This window comes from Mya arenaria, chromosome 15, assembly GCF_026914265.1.
Source record: "Mya arenaria isolate MELC-2E11 chromosome 15, ASM2691426v1".
In the NCBI taxonomy this organism is placed as follows: Eukaryota; Metazoa; Mollusca; class Bivalvia; order Myida; family Myidae; genus Mya; species Mya arenaria.
The window spans coordinates 8,692,257-8,706,476 of record NC_069136.1 but is presented as its reverse complement, the minus strand read 5'-3'; the positions used below and the strand labels follow the sequence as shown (position 1 = coordinate 8,706,476).

The 14,220-nt window shown below is 35.3% G+C and overlaps 1 protein-coding gene across 2 annotated transcripts in view; it reads right to left on the bottom strand.

The window, feature by feature from the left end:
• Nucleotides 1-594: 594 nt before the first annotated feature.
• LOC128218961 (4'-phosphopantetheine phosphatase-like) overlaps nucleotides 595-14,220 on the bottom strand; it is a 32,001-nt gene continuing 18,375 nt past the window's right edge. The window contains exons 10-19 of one of the 2 annotated variants that reach the window (XM_052926743.1): nucleotides 12,707-12,788; nucleotides 12,326-12,408; nucleotides 11,137-11,292; nucleotides 10,280-10,398; nucleotides 8,553-8,640; nucleotides 8,083-8,290; nucleotides 5,701-5,858; nucleotides 4,930-5,099; nucleotides 3,688-3,972; nucleotides 595-786 (exon numbers count right to left, since the gene is read on the bottom strand). In XM_052926743.1, coding sequence (XP_052782703.1) covers nucleotides 3,729-3,972; nucleotides 4,930-5,099; nucleotides 5,701-5,858; nucleotides 8,083-8,290; nucleotides 8,553-8,640; nucleotides 10,280-10,398; nucleotides 11,137-11,292; nucleotides 12,326-12,408; nucleotides 12,707-12,788 — 1,308 coding nt within the window. In that variant the 3' untranslated portion in view covers nucleotides 595-786; nucleotides 3,688-3,728. Of the gene's footprint in view, nucleotides 787-2,929; nucleotides 3,973-4,929; nucleotides 5,100-5,700; nucleotides 5,859-8,082; nucleotides 8,291-8,552; nucleotides 8,641-10,279; nucleotides 10,399-11,136; nucleotides 11,293-12,325; nucleotides 12,409-12,706; nucleotides 12,789-14,220 lie in introns of those variants that run through there. The other variant, XM_052926742.1, reaches the window with a different exon arrangement.

The following is a 14,220-nucleotide window of genomic DNA, read 5'->3' as shown; positions in this document are numbered from 1 at the left end:
CATTTTTAAAAGTACACTTTCATGTTAAAATTCTTTAAATATACACTAAAAATTAAAATTTTAGACTAAAGTTAGAAATGACTTAATATTATAACTTCTTTTAAAACAGCATCCGGTATAAGTTTGCAAATCCGGTTTATTTGCAAACTTAGTTTTTTTATTATCTTAGATATCAACTTCAAAAGTGACACATAGAAAGTTTGGGCATTAAATAAGAAATATTTTAAGTAAAATTCAAGAAAAAGTTTTAAGAAGTATGAAAATTTTAATTCCAAAATTGATTTCTCCCGGCCACCAATTGGATTTTAGGTCCTCCGCGGGGTTTTGGCAAACTCCAATTGGAGAATTTTCCATATGAGCCGAAACGGGGGAAAAAAATCAGCAATTGGAAAAAAATCAAATATTACAATTTGGAACAGAAAATTACATTTCTATTTATGCTTGTAGTACTAGATTAATAAACATAATTAAAATCTAATAAATTATCAAAATTTTTGATCTTGTAAAAATGGCTCTCTAATTGGGGAAAATTCCAATTGGAGAATTCCAGTCAATTTCTATTGATAAAAGCCACCAATTGGAGATCACAGAAGTTGGAGGAATCACCAGTTGGAGATTTCCACTGTATAACATCTGCTGGGGAGAAATAAAGTTGGGATATATACATGTCATGATATTATTGCTCATTAATTTAATATTGTAGATTATTCAAGAAAATAACAATGCAAGATGTTACCTGATTTCAAGTATTACATCGGCGTTTTCACTTGTGACGTTGTGTGCAATCTAAAACAGTGATCTTATATATATACAACTGCGTCAGATTTGCGAATTATTTATCCTTTTCTGAAGCCTTATGGTCCTAGATGCTCGAAAATATTAAATACTTTTAAAAAGAATAACTCACTAATTTTCATTTCCTGGTGGGGTCAATTTGTGTCTTTCAGGTAATCGAATAGGTTAGAGAACACCATCTTATATTGTCAGTAGGTACATTAAACTATGTTGACTTAGTGACAAACTTAATTTGATCACTCCAATTTAAAGAAAAAAACCTTTCGATGTGTATCTTTTATCATATGCAAAAGTGGCTTCTTTTTATTATTTCGTTTTTATCACTCACGGTATGTTATTTTTCTTGCCATATGAAATGGGTACATATTATATATATATATGTATGATAGCACTATCACGAACCTATTATAGGTTATATACTTATTTATAAGTCAGTGAAATTATTTATAAATGTTCTATAATATTGTGTATTGACTTAATACTTCGTAAAAAATAAGCTCAACAATCATTCTTTGTTTCAGAATTCATCCATTTCAAATGATTCTTTGAAAAGGAGCCATTTTCTCGGTTCACTTATAATCAGGGTTTAGGAGCTGTAGCTAAAAGCAGTGACGATATTCGTTTACACTCTTAAATTGTGCTCAGTTACATTGAACACCTGCCATACTAACTGAATGATAGTTTTACATTGATAAATAAGAAGTAAATATATCCAAATACTATTGCAAGGGGTACTGGGTGAGTACCTAAATCGGAACAGTACCTAAATATGGAACACCCATTATAAAAGTATTTTTCCGAACGAAATCAGTTTATTTACGATTTTAATCAATAAAGACATTTGTCTTAGATACAAATTCCAAAGAACAAGATTCTCCGGTAGGTAGTATCTTGAAAAATGCCAGTTGTATCAACCAATTGGTCTTAAATCCTAGTATGCTGATGGGAAATTTTGTAGTTGTGGTGCAAGTCTAACTAAAAAAATTATGAATACTGGCCCGAGAACTGGTGTCATATTCGAGAAACCAAGAGAAGGAACCAGCTGCTCATCATAAGTGGATTTTGAATTCCATGGAACACAACTCAACAATTATTGTATCCAGAGTTATGGGTCTTGCTACACATGTGCACACAGTATCTGCCAACATTGTGTACTATATTTAGTCATTTTTGCAAATCAAAACACTGACAAATATTTACATTCTTTATTCGATGTGTATCTTTTATCATATGCAAAAGTGGCTTCTTTTTATTATTTTGTTTTCATCACTCACGGTATGTTATTTTTCTTGCCATATGAAATGGGTACATATTATATATATATGTATGATAGCACTATCACGAACCTATTATAGGTTATATACTTATTTATAAGTCAGTGATATTATTTATAAATGTTCTATAATATTGTGTATTGACTTAATACTTCGTAAAAAATAAGCTCAACAATCATTCTTTGTTTCAGAATTCATCCATTTCAAATGATTCTTTGAAAAGGAGCCATTTTTTCGGTTCACTTATAATCAGGGTTTAGGAGTGTAGCTAAAAGCAGTGACGATATTCGTTTACACTCTTAAATTGTGCTCAGTTACATTGAACACCTGCCATACTAACTGAATGATAGTTTTACATTGATAAATAAGAAGTAAATATATCCAAATACTATTGCAAGGGGTACTGGGTGAGTACCTAAATCGGAACAGTACCTAAATATGGAACACCCATTATAAAAGTATTTTTCCGAGCGAAATCAGTTTATTTACGATTTTAATCAATAAAGACATTTGTCTTAGATACAAATTCCAAAGAACACGATTCTCCAGTAGGTAGTATCTTGAAAAATGCCATTTGTATCAACCAATTGGTCTTAAATCCTAGTATGCTGATGGGAAATTTTGTAGTTGTGGTGCAAGTCTAACTAAAAAAATTATGAATACTGGCCCGAGAACTGGTGTCATATTCGAGAAACCAAGAGAAGGAACCAGCTGCTCATCATAAGTGGATTTTGAATTCCATGGAACACAACTCAACAATTATTGTATCCAGAGTTATGGGTCTTGCTACACATGTGCACACAGTATCTGCCAACATTGTGTACTATTATTAGTCATTTTTGCAAATCAAAACACTGACAAATATTTACATTCTTTATTCCTGAATAAAACAACATTAATTATAAAATTCTGGCTAAAGTAGGCATATAAACTGTGATTATTCCCGTCCCCAAACAATATGGCAATTAAAACTTTGAAAGTCAGTTTCACTTGAACAAAACTTTTCATTTGTTACGTTATCAGAAGAAACAAGTCCTGTGGAGGAAGTCTCATTATTTGGTAAAAAGATTATAAATTGAACATGATAAAAATAAAATGATAATGATGCCTAGAATAAAAGCAGGGATAATTTTCAAAAGCATTTCAATATTTATATTTTTTGGTTAAAAAAAAAAGCTGTGCAGGTGTAGTTATATGTCCCTCAATTTGTTAAATTTTCAAGAATCAAATATCAATGCTACTTTTGAAATAATGGAACTATATAAATAAAAACATTCTGCAATGGCGATGTTGCCAAAACAGCTCTTAAATTGTAACTAGATTTTCATTATAATAATGACAACTATGCTTATTTTGTAAAAGGAATGAGGCTTTAATTATATTTTGCACTCATGAAAACAACGTCTGAAGTGATGTTATTGGTTTGTGCGCTGTCTTGCTATAATTCACCTTTTTGAAAATATAACTACACAAAGCAAAAAACCAGGTACCAAAATGATTTTTTGTGCATTGAAACAAGAGATTTTGGCAATATCTGCGATATACATAAAATCTTAACTGAATGATTTTACTGCATATTTGATTGGCCTTTATACTTAAAAAAATTAATTATTCTTACTCAAGATTCTTTTACACTGATGGCGAAACAGTCAGCTTCCATCATCTATCACAAATTCTGTTCTTTCCCAATGACTTTGAAGCTTGCTCAAACTTAAACACAACATTGAACATGTCCCCACCGAGCCGTTGAGCGAGCCAACGGTTTTTCAACACTGCCACCTTTAGGACGTCACATGAGAATCGGGCATCAAAGTTAGTATGTATGGCCCGGCCCATTCCTTCAATGACGACAAGATCAGTTCCGTTATTTGTCATACACTGGACGAGGTCACTGTCTATCAACCTGTAAAGTACAGAGTACAATAAAAACAAGTGCGCCACGGAGCGAACGCAAACATTCATCTGTGGTTGTTTTTATAATCAAAAAAGGGAGCATAACTCATACAAGTATTGAAGTAAGTTACTTGCCTTGCTATACATGTGCGTTTTGTCTCTGGTTATGTTAAAGCTTTTAGAATTTGACAATGCCACCAACGACACCACTGCCACCAAAACAAATAATCTTGATGCTTACTGTGGAGTTATATTTTTTATTTGTTATTCTTTTAGGGTTATGAAATCATTTATGACTTTCGTAGTAATTGGAATTTTTCCTCTCTGGTATGAAACGTCAGTACACAAAGCATGTAAAACAAATACATATAATTTTAAAACCAACAAGATATGTGAATCCTGACTAAAGTTATTCAGTTTCAACTGTTTTTCTATTTTTAGTAACAGTGACCTTGACCTTTACCCTAGGGTCCCCAAACGCAATCCCTTGAAAGGTATCCATAAACTCTTCCTTTATACCAGGTTGGGTCAAGATATGTCAACCCTAACTAAAGTAATTCAGTTTCAACCCTTTTTCTATTTTTAGTAACAGTGACCTTGACCTTGACTCTAGGGACCCCAAACGCATTCCCATGAAAGGTTTCAATAAACTATTCCTATAGACCAAGTTTGGTCAAGATATGTCAACCCTTACTGAAATTATTCAGTTTCATAGGCGAGTTTGACGCTGCCTGACCGGCCGCCCGCCCCCCCCCCCCCCCCCCCCCCGCCCTAACAACGACGTTCGTCATTCTAATAAGCAGGTTTCACTTTGTGAAAACCTGGTTAATAAAGGTATAATCCTCAAACTAAAGACACTTCTCTCACACAGTTCTCAAATGTTTCCTATACAATGAAGTGCTAGGAAAGTTGCAAAAATACAACAAAGCTAAAAATGAATAATTCAATAGATTAGAGCAAAACTGACCTGAGGTCAAGACAGGGTGACCCTTGTCCTGAAGCCATTACCATCAGCTGACCAGTGTCCAGAGCAGAGGCTATCACTGGACACATGCTAGCCACTCGCCGTACAAGGATCAGTAACTCTTGGTAGATGACATCATTCAGTGTGGGCTTGGTGTTTGCACATAGAATTACCTGCAGGATGAGAGTAAGTTTCAGTTCAGGTATACATCACAAATTAAATACCCCTATTCCCTGGTCTCATACGAACAGTAAACTTGGGCACAGATGTTTCTGTCCTGTCTGTGATTTTTGCTCTTTTTTTCTCCAAAGTCGAAACAGCCACTTTGGTCTAACTCAAACCGTATAGACGCTTGAAACTTTGCATGTGGACAGAAGGCAATAAAGAGATTATGCAACAATTAGCATTTACGTCAGACAAATATACGGCAACATAAATACTGTTGATGTCTTTCCATCAGTCCATTTTTTTTCTCTTGGAATTATGGACCACACGCAGATTACAAAAAATCTCAGTTTGATAAATAAAACTAGAAGGCGTGAAAAGAAGATTGAAGAAGGGAAAAACACTTCAACACTATCAAACACCTACATGATTTTACAGGCTGTTGACTGCTTAACCTTTGGAAACATTTGATATTTTGGATTTTTTTATGAATAAATAAAGATGCAAACTTTGCACCAAGTGACATATTGATTAATCGATGTGAGACTATATTGGCATTGCAAATTTTAAACTTGCAGAAAATTGCAGAAAAAGACCAATTTACAGAACCTTAGATCCCGACATGAGCAGGTCTCGCACAAACGGGAACACGCCCAGTATAATGTCCGCCCCGCTGTTGTCACAGAAGACCGCCACACATCGATACACTGGACCCTTAGATAGGCGTCCCACCCACGCATCAAAGTCGTCCATCAACCAAGGACGGTCTGTAATTCAGGGTTATGTGTGTATTCAAGCAAAACATGAGCTTGTATCATAGTTGTCATTTGAAACTCACTCCTTGTGAAACTTCCAGCCACAAACATACTAATATAAATACATGTACCTATCTTTTTTAAGTTAACTTTTTGATTTCATAATTCAAACCTTGCATATAAAAATGAAATGATGCAGCAAATATATTTCTTCAAAATAATTTAATAAATGTTTTCTGGCAAAACATAAACATTCGGTAATAAATAACTTTTTAATGAACATTAGCAGGTTTACTTCAAAGTTTGAAAAACTTGCTTTGGAAACCAATGAAGATAAACACAACAATATTACTAGGTATCTCTAGTAATAAGAGACATTAAAATGATAAATTTAAACTGTTGTTTAATTAGAAGCAATATACAGTGTAAACAAGAACTCCCACAACAACCACCAATGCTTGTCTCTTTTTTGTGGTAAAAGCAATAAGATACAACAAATATTAAACAGTCAGAGTTATGGGACTTGCTAAACACATTTTTCTGTGGTAAAATATGTACCAAGTTCCATATGAATATCTTGAGCATTCCTTGAGTTATGGCTAAGGTTAAAGTTATGCACAAGGACAATGCTGATGATGTAGGCACTGCCGTCGTCAAAACCCAAGGCTACCACAATACAACAAGACTACCACAATATAACAAGGCTACCACAATACAACAAGGCTACCACAATACAACAAGGCTACCACAATACAACAAGGCTATCACAATACAACAAGGCTATCACAATACAACAAGGCTACCACAATACAACAAGGCTATCACAATACAACAAGGCTACCACAATACAACAAGGCTACCACAATACAACAAGGCTATCACAATACAACAAGGCTATCACAATACAACAAGGCTACCACAATACAACAAGGATACCACAATACAACAAGGCTATCACAATACAACAAGGCTATCACAATACAACAAGGCTGTCACAATACAACAAGGCTGTCACAATACAACAAGGCTATCACAATACAACAAGGCTACCACAATACACCAAGGCTATCACAATACAACAAGGCTCACAATACAACAAGGCTACCACAATACAACAAGGCTGTCACAATACAACAAGGCTGTCACAATACAACAAGGCTCACAATACAACAAGGCTATCACAATACAACAAGGCTACCACAATACAACAAGGCTATCACAATACAACAAGGCTCACAATACAACAAGGCTACCACAATACAACAAGGCTGTCACAATACAACAAGGCTGTCACAATACAACAAGGTTACCACAATACAACAAGGCTACCACAATACAACAAGGCTCACAATACAACAAGGCTGTCACAATACAACAAGGCTCACAATAAAATAAGGCTACCACAATACAACAAGGCTATCACAATACAACAAGGCTCACAATACAACAAGGCTATCACAATACAACAAGGCTCATAATACAACAAGGCTAGCACAATACAACAAGGCTCACAATACAACAAGGCTATCATAATACAACAAGGCTCACAATACAACAAGGCTATCACAATACAACAAGGCTCACAGTACAACAAGGCTACCACAATACAACAAGGCTCACAATACAACAAGGCTATCACAATACAACAAGGCTCACAATACAACAAGGCTATCACAATACAACAAGGCTACCACAATACAACAAGACTATCACAATACAACAAGACTATCACAATACAACAAGGCTATCACAATACAACAAGGCTCACAATACAACGAGGCTATCACAATACAACAAGGCTATCACAATACAACAAGGCTACCACAATACAACAAGGCTAGCACAATACAACAAGGCTATCACAATACAACAAGGCTCACAATACAACAAGGCTACCACAATACAACAAGGCTATCACAATACAACAAGGCTCACAATACAACGAGGCTATCACAATACAACAAGGCTATCACAATACAACAAGGCTATCACAATACAACAAGGCTACCACAATACAACAAGGCTAGCACAATACAACAAGGCTATCACAATACAACAAGGCTCACAATACAACAAGGCTACCACAATACAACAAGGCTATCACAATACAACAAGGCTCACAATACAACATTTCTTTTTCTTCGATAAATAGACAAGCTAAATATTAGCTATGGAACATGTTTGAACAGAATTCAACAATTCTACAAAAACAAATTGTAAACCTGAATATTCTCACCTTGAAGCCTGCTCTCGGCATCTTTAAACTGGAACTCCCCTTTCTCCATAATGTCGGCGACCTCTTTGGCACCCCAGTCAAACACGTTCCCCGCCAAGAACCCCCGGGCAAGCTCCAAGATCCGTGTCTGGGCGTCCTCTATACCATCCAGGTCTTGTAATCTGCCCGTAAGGTATTTCAAAGCATGTTCATTTTCAAACTGTTTTTGCTGAAAAAGACAACATCTAAATAATGTCCTGCATTAGTAAGGGACCAATTTAATAAAGATCTTAGACCTCTCAGAATGTTGCATATTAGGATGCCTTCTCACCAAAGCAAAAAACATTTACTTTAAAAAAAAGTACAACGAAACTTTATATCAGTTATCCCATTTTTCTTGTACTGTTGGTGCCATCATGTAGAACACATGTATAATCATGTTTATCAAAATCAAAAGTATAACACTCCAACAGTATAATGATATTAACTACCTGTGAATATGGATCTGTGAAGTTGAACTCTTTTAAACAATGGCTCCTCATGTCTAGCAGACCACGAACATTCAGAGATCCATAGGCACTGAAGTTACAAATGACTGACATCATGATGACAAGAGCGACACAGATCAATCGCCAACGCTCATCTGCTGCTTTTTCAGTCAAAAAGGGGCATAACTCAGCAATTATTACAGTAGGAGTTAATGGACTGGCCTAATGTGTGCAGTTTTCTAAGACAACATGTGTACCAAGTTTCATTTGAATATCTTGACCGATTTTTGAGCTATGTACAAGCCTCCAAGGGAAAAGATGTTGCATGATGACATCAATGACACCTGGGCATTGACAATACCTTGACAATGTTCAAAACAGACGAGTATACTATTTAATAATTAAATTCAGATAACAACATTATCTTAATAATGCATTCAGTAACTACAGCTTTTACAGAAAATAGCTCATTCTAAATCTCAACTCTTTTTTTTCCACGTATTAATAAGCAAATAAACTTAGCAAAGCAAACTCATCAATCAGCAAATAAAAGCATGATCATCGTGTCTTTTTTAAAAGAAGAGATGATAAAGTGATTTTGAACAGTAAGTTTTGGGCACTTCTAAGTGCGTAATTCAAGTGACAGTCAGCACTGTCAGAGCATATTCATTTTTTATCAACAAAAAGAAGAAAAATAAGGATTTCTTCAGTACGAATTTAAGAACAGCATTTACCAAATTTGTAATGCAAAGTCTTTGACCTATTTTTTCACAACTGTTATGAAACTAAGCTTTGAAGAACATTTTCAAATTTAATTGCTGTCAGGCCAACTGAGATTTGCTATTTAAGCATTAAACATTTAAACTTATCAGTCAATAAATAAAATATCTAGCAATCAGTATTCATCACTAAAGAACAGGACATTTAGGAGACTTTGACAAGAAAACAAAAAGGGGGCTTTTAAAATACTGGGGAAAAATCACGAAAAAGTAAGATTACTTGAAAGCCTGCAAAAGGCAAATCATTACTCAATTATGAGAGAAGACAGCTCTGCAAAGAGAACGCCAATGCTAATGTGTTATTTGTCAGTTGTTAAAAGGGCGCTATGGACTTTACTGTTCATGTATATTGGCAACATGTGTACCAATTTTTATTTGTATATCTTGAACAACTGTTGAGTTACAGTTATCAGGCTTATGAATGATTTGGTCCAAAATATAATGCCCATACGTACCTGTAAATTCAAATATTACGTAGTTGCTAAAGGAGCCATTAAACCCTTCTTCCCAGTGGCCATGGATGATCCCATAATATGACAATCATAATTTCACCACAAAAATAGGTAAGTCAATAGAGCATCCACTGTAATTGTCGCTATGGATGCACATGCATTAACAGACACACAGTGGGGTATTTCCGGGAGTATTTTGTCGTACTCAGGGACTTCAGCACAATTATTAACTTAAAAGTAAACTTCCAATTACACAACATACAATTGCAGCTTATTCTGCAATAATATCCTTTTTCACCATTTTGTTTGCAGCTCAAATGATAATTATATATCCCCCTGACCCTTTACACAATGTATGGTTACACAAAACAAATAGATGCACAGGTTTAAATTAGTCAACCATTTTGCGCATATTTTCAGACAATTACAGTGCTGTATATAATTTTTCCAAGCCTTGCTTTTGATCATATCAAGTTATTCTTGTTCTCACCAGTCTTACCATGGATTAGACTTGAGGGTTTCTAAGGTATGAAGGTATTCCTGTTTAAACTTGCCGGCCCTCAGTTTCACATCGGCCAAGTCATGGGAAGTCTGCGACTTTATAGCTTGCTCTTCTTGCTGAAGGAAATCATCAAATGTGACATAATATATTAAAATAAGACATTGAAAACTACAGGGACAAGCCCAGTAGCCAAATAATTAACAAACAGTTAAAGGCTCAATGCTCATGCTGCACAGATACTGATGAATGTTTGGGTCACAAACTTGGAATGGTCAAACTTTTCAACAAAGACAGGAATGCAGTTTTCAATGAATAATAATCACAACATTTACCATGATTTTATTGATTGAATATTTTGGAATATTTATATTAATATTTGTGTTAATAAAATGAAGAAATTTGCTAAATTGAGAACAGGTATGTTGTTTGCTTTTTTTATTGCCAGTATTTTCTGAAAATTTACCTAAGCCTCCAAGGCAAAAGATGTTGCACAATGACATCAATGACACCAAGGCTTTGACAATACCTTGACATTGTTCAAAACAGACGAGTATACTATTTAATAAATTTCTATGCAAACTATTTTGTGATTTTATAGTGTTCTGTGGTAGCAATATTACGCTTTCAATCAAACATAAAATCTCTTTAAACCTGAACATTATTTTTTAATTAACAAAACATTACAGGGTATTTCTAACTTAATTGCAGCACAACGCACAAAAGCTTGCCTTCAGATGATGGATTTTAGTGGACATTTTAGAGAACCATTGGTATCTTATTCATGTTATGTTGTTATAGCATATTATATCATTTGTTATAAAGAAACATGTTTGCACTAAGTATGGTGTTATTACCTTGTCAATACTGTCTGTAAAGCACTGAAGCCAGTATTCTTGTGCCGCGATGTCCTGAGTTAGGTCAACTGTATCCGGGAGGTAGGTATCGGGACTCGCTAGCAGAGGGCATGGCAGTAGCACCTTCTCAAGACGATCTAGTTCCAACTTGTCAAACTGTTGAAATGAGTAAATTTGGGAATTGCTATCTCCGCCTTAAGGATTCATAAACAAAGAGCCCAATAGTTTAAGCCTTCAAAGCAAGCTAAACTCTGCTAAAAGTTATATATTTCAATAGTTTGGAGCATTAGTTTAGTTTATATGTAATAAAGCTCCTGTTTACCGCCACATGTTTTTTTTTTTGTTTACTAATTGGAATTAAGATTCCTAATCATATTTAGACAACCAGTGACCATGTTTCCTGCCATTGGGGGTCATGTGGCTGAACATTAAGAATGTTTTCTGAGCAGGATGCTGGTCAGTTGCTGCATGCTTTTCAAACTGCATGAAAGAAATTCATCATTGTTTATGTGTCACAGAATTGGAAAATAGACCCACAAAAGTATCCAAAGTGCATCTATTTGGGCATGCACCTTTAATAGGAAATATACAGTAGTTCTGCATATCTTCAGGTCTTGAGTCATGGCCAAAGTTTTGTTCTGTTTGTTGAAAACAGTCTGGTTATTTTCTCAGTTTGAAAGGCCATGGCATTTGTGGTTCCTGTGTCAGTGACTTATAGGAATGTTCGCTTTGTGAGATATTCTCTCATCCTTATATATATATAAAGAGCCTAGAAATTCACACCATTCATGAATAAGGGAGATGACATTAGTGCGTGTCTTTGAATTTAAAGGTAGGATGGACTGGTCTCTGTTTGGACATAGGTTAATACCTTTGAGTTAAAAGGCTGGATGGAATGGTCTCTGTTTGGACAAAGGTTAATACCTTTGAGTTAAAAGGCTGGATGGAATGGTCTCTGTTTGGACATAGGTTAATACCTTTGAGTTAAAAGGCTGGATGGAATGGTCTCTGTTTGGACATAGGTTAATACCTTTGAGTTAAAAGGCTGGATGGAATGGCCTCTGTTTGAACAAAGGTTAATACCTTTGAGTTAAAAGGCAGGATGGAATGGCCTCTGATTGAACAAAGGTTAATACCTTTGAGTTAAAAGGCAGGATGGAATGGTCTCTGTTTGGACATAGATTAATACCTTTGAGTTAAAAGGCTGTAACTGATGTGAAGACTGGGCCAGACCCGAGCTGCCGGCAAAGTTTTCCTCCCAACTGTAACTCTCTGTACAAAGAACAAGAATACAAATATGACAGTCATTGAAACATGATTGCTGTCATCAAGGTAATGTATGTATGTACAGGGAGAAACATTTACTTGATATTATCTATAGTGTTACAATGTCCTGACATGCATGTTTTGTTAAAATTACTTCATACTTATTGTAAAAATGAACGCAAATGAAACAGAAGTAAAGCCATAAAACTTCAAGTTCACAATTATTATATAAAAGTTTATATGAATTGCTTAACTATTAGTTCTTGATCACCATAGAAACTATAATATCACTTAGTAGCTTTACCATCCTCCTCTGCTCCCTTAAGGAAAGCCCCAATGGCCCCTAGATATCCCTCGTGTCGCAGAAACAGGGGCTGGATCCCACCCTGAAATACAACTCTGGTAACGAAAAATGTCCAGGTGATTGAAATTTCATTGATTACATAGTGCAGTGAACACTTCTAACAACTGTGATGACATAATTGTCCTTTAGACTTAAGGGAGTAAGGCTCTCAATTCAAACTATAATCTGTTTGATAATTTCTTAACATGTATCATTTCCTGGATTTAAAAAAAATACATAAAAGAAATTTACCATCAAATACTTGCTTGTTTTTTAACTGGAATTACACTACCCCCATCTAAGAATATACAAATTGAGTAGATAAAAACATCATCATCCAAGAGATAAAAACATTCCTTTATTTCATTTACTTTTTCAACATTTTGGTAATAATTTGGAATCAGAGTAACAAGAAACATATTTGCTTTTAGAAATAATACATCATTGATCACATCATCAACAAGTATAAAGAATCTGTACTGAAATAGACATATGGTTTAACAATTTTAACATAATGCTTGGACAGCGTAAAATATGAAAATCAAAGTTTAGGCAAAATCAACAAATTCTAGAAATATTCTTCACAAGTTCTTTATCAATAGCTATATAACCTTTTGGGAACATTATGTCAAAACCATCAATGTTTAACCGCCTCTGTTTAAAATATTTAGAGTTTGAAATCTCCAACCAGCTAATTCAGCCTGGCCTGCAAGTTTTAATGAAATCTTCAACCATCTCATTCAGCCTGGCCTGCAAGTTTTAATGAAATTAATGAAATCTTCAACCAGCTCATTCAGCCAGGCTTGCAAGTTTTAATGAAATCTTCAACCAGCTCATTCAGCCGGGCCTGCAAGTTTTAATGAAATCTTCAACCAGCTCATTCAGCCGGGCCTACAAGTTTTAATGAAATCTTCAACCAGCTCATTCAGCCGGGCCTGCAAGTTTTAATGAAATCTTCAACCAGCTCATTCAGCCGGGCCTGCAAGTTTTAATGAAATCTTCAACCAGCTCATTCAGCCGGGCCTGCAAGTTTTAATGGAATCTTCAACCAGCTCATTCAGCCTGGCCTGCAAGTTTTAATGAAATCTTCAACCAGCTCATTCAGCCGTGCCTGCAAGTTTTAATGAAATCTTCAACCAGCTAATTCAACCAGGCCTGCAAGTTTAAATGAAATCTCAACCAGCTCATTCAGCCGGGCCTGCAAGTTTTAATGAAATCTTCAGCCAGCTAATTCAGCCGGGCCTGCAAGTTTTAATGAAATCTTCAACCAGCTAATTCAGCCGGGCCTGCAAGTTTTAATGGAATCTTCAACCAGCTCATTCAGCCGGGCCTGCAAGTTTTAATGAAATCTTCAACCAGCTCATTCAGCCGGGCCTGCAAGTTTTAATGAAATCTTCAACCAGCTAATTCAACCGGGCCTGCAAGTTTTAATGAAATCTTCAACCAGCTAATTCAGCCTGGCCTGCAAGTTTTAA